Genomic DNA, 1,226 nt, shown 5'->3' with positions numbered 1-1,226 from the left:
GTCCTGGAAGAGGGATCCCTCCTCAGTTGCTCTTCCTGAGGTTTCTACCATTTTTCCCCGTTAAAGGGTTTTTTTGGGGGAGTTTTTCCTTATCCGCTGCGAGGGTCCTAAGGACAGAGGGATGTTGTATGCTGTAAAGCCCTGTGAGGCAAATTGTGATTTGTGATATTGGGCTTTATAAATAAAATTGATTGATGATTGATTGACAGAAGAAATACCTTTTGATTTTGTCCTTTCAGAGATAACGCGAAAAGAAAAAGTGATGTGTGTTTTCTACCTGCCAGATTCTGCTGAGGTCTCTCAGGTTGAAGATGTAGTGAAACTTGGCAGGAGACGGTAACATCTGAGGAGGAGGACACAGTGTTTTAGTGACTTGTTTAACTTCTGAAGAAACAGCTACATTCAAACAAATAACAACAAAACAAAATAACAGCACACAAAAGCCAGTGTTATTTCTATAAACATGTTACAGCCTTCCCTATGGAAGCCCAGAGTGGACTTTATTAAACGATAATGTAAACTTGAAAATGAAAATGTAATTGCATTATAAACTGAATACTGTTCACTGTAGAGCAGATTAAATCTTTTAAAATAAAATACACAGTGCGATTTCCATTTTCAATTTGTGAGGAAATTGCACTTTAATTTTGTTTTAAATATTGTCTTCACAATGTAATAATAATTATGTATATAATTTAATTATGTACATAATTTAATGTACATTAAATGTAAATAGTCCTGTATTTTAATTATTTATTCTAAAGCTGTACTTGCACATCTTTATATGCTATTACAGCTTTTAATTGTTTTATTTTATTCTATCTTAACTACTACTTACTTACTACGACTGAGAGATGTAGATTTCATTGTGCCTGAGTACAATTAAAAAAGTGCAAAAGGCTACAGGAGAAGATGTGTGATTTGGAGGCTCGGTCAAGACGAAATAACATACGTATAATTGGCATCCCCGAAAAGTCAGAGAAAGTGGGTCGGATTCATATCGGACTTAAACACGTAAAGTTCTGGGTCACTTAAAGGGAAATTTCGGTTTATTTCAACCCATCTCCTATCGTCCTAAATTTGTTTCAAGTCACTAGTGACATAGAAATAATAGTTAGCATGTTAGCCGTTAGCCTAGACACAGCCGTAGCGTCAGACCTGTTAAAATGTAATTGAACAGGCATCCTTTCAAGTGCAAAGATAGTCCACTAAACAAGCTTTTTCTC

At 35.3% G+C, this 1,226-nt stretch overlaps 1 protein-coding gene across 1 annotated transcript in view; it reads right to left on the bottom strand.

The window, feature by feature from the left end:
- dnah5l (dynein, axonemal, heavy chain 5 like) overlaps nucleotides 1–1,226 on the bottom strand; it is a 208,353-nt gene that overhangs the window by 91,383 nt on the left and 115,744 nt on the right. Inside the window, exon 64 of the mRNA XM_050056535.1 lies at nucleotides 278–343. Coding sequence (XP_049912492.1) covers nucleotides 278–343 — 66 coding nt within the window. The remainder of the gene's footprint in view (nucleotides 1–277; nucleotides 344–1,226) is intronic.

This window comes from Epinephelus moara, chromosome 11, assembly GCF_006386435.1.
Source record: "Epinephelus moara isolate mb chromosome 11, YSFRI_EMoa_1.0, whole genome shotgun sequence".
NCBI lineage: Eukaryota > Metazoa > Chordata > Actinopteri > Perciformes > Serranidae > Epinephelus > Epinephelus moara.
Note: the sequence above shows the minus strand (reverse complement) of the source record. Positions and strands in the feature narration are given on the sequence as shown.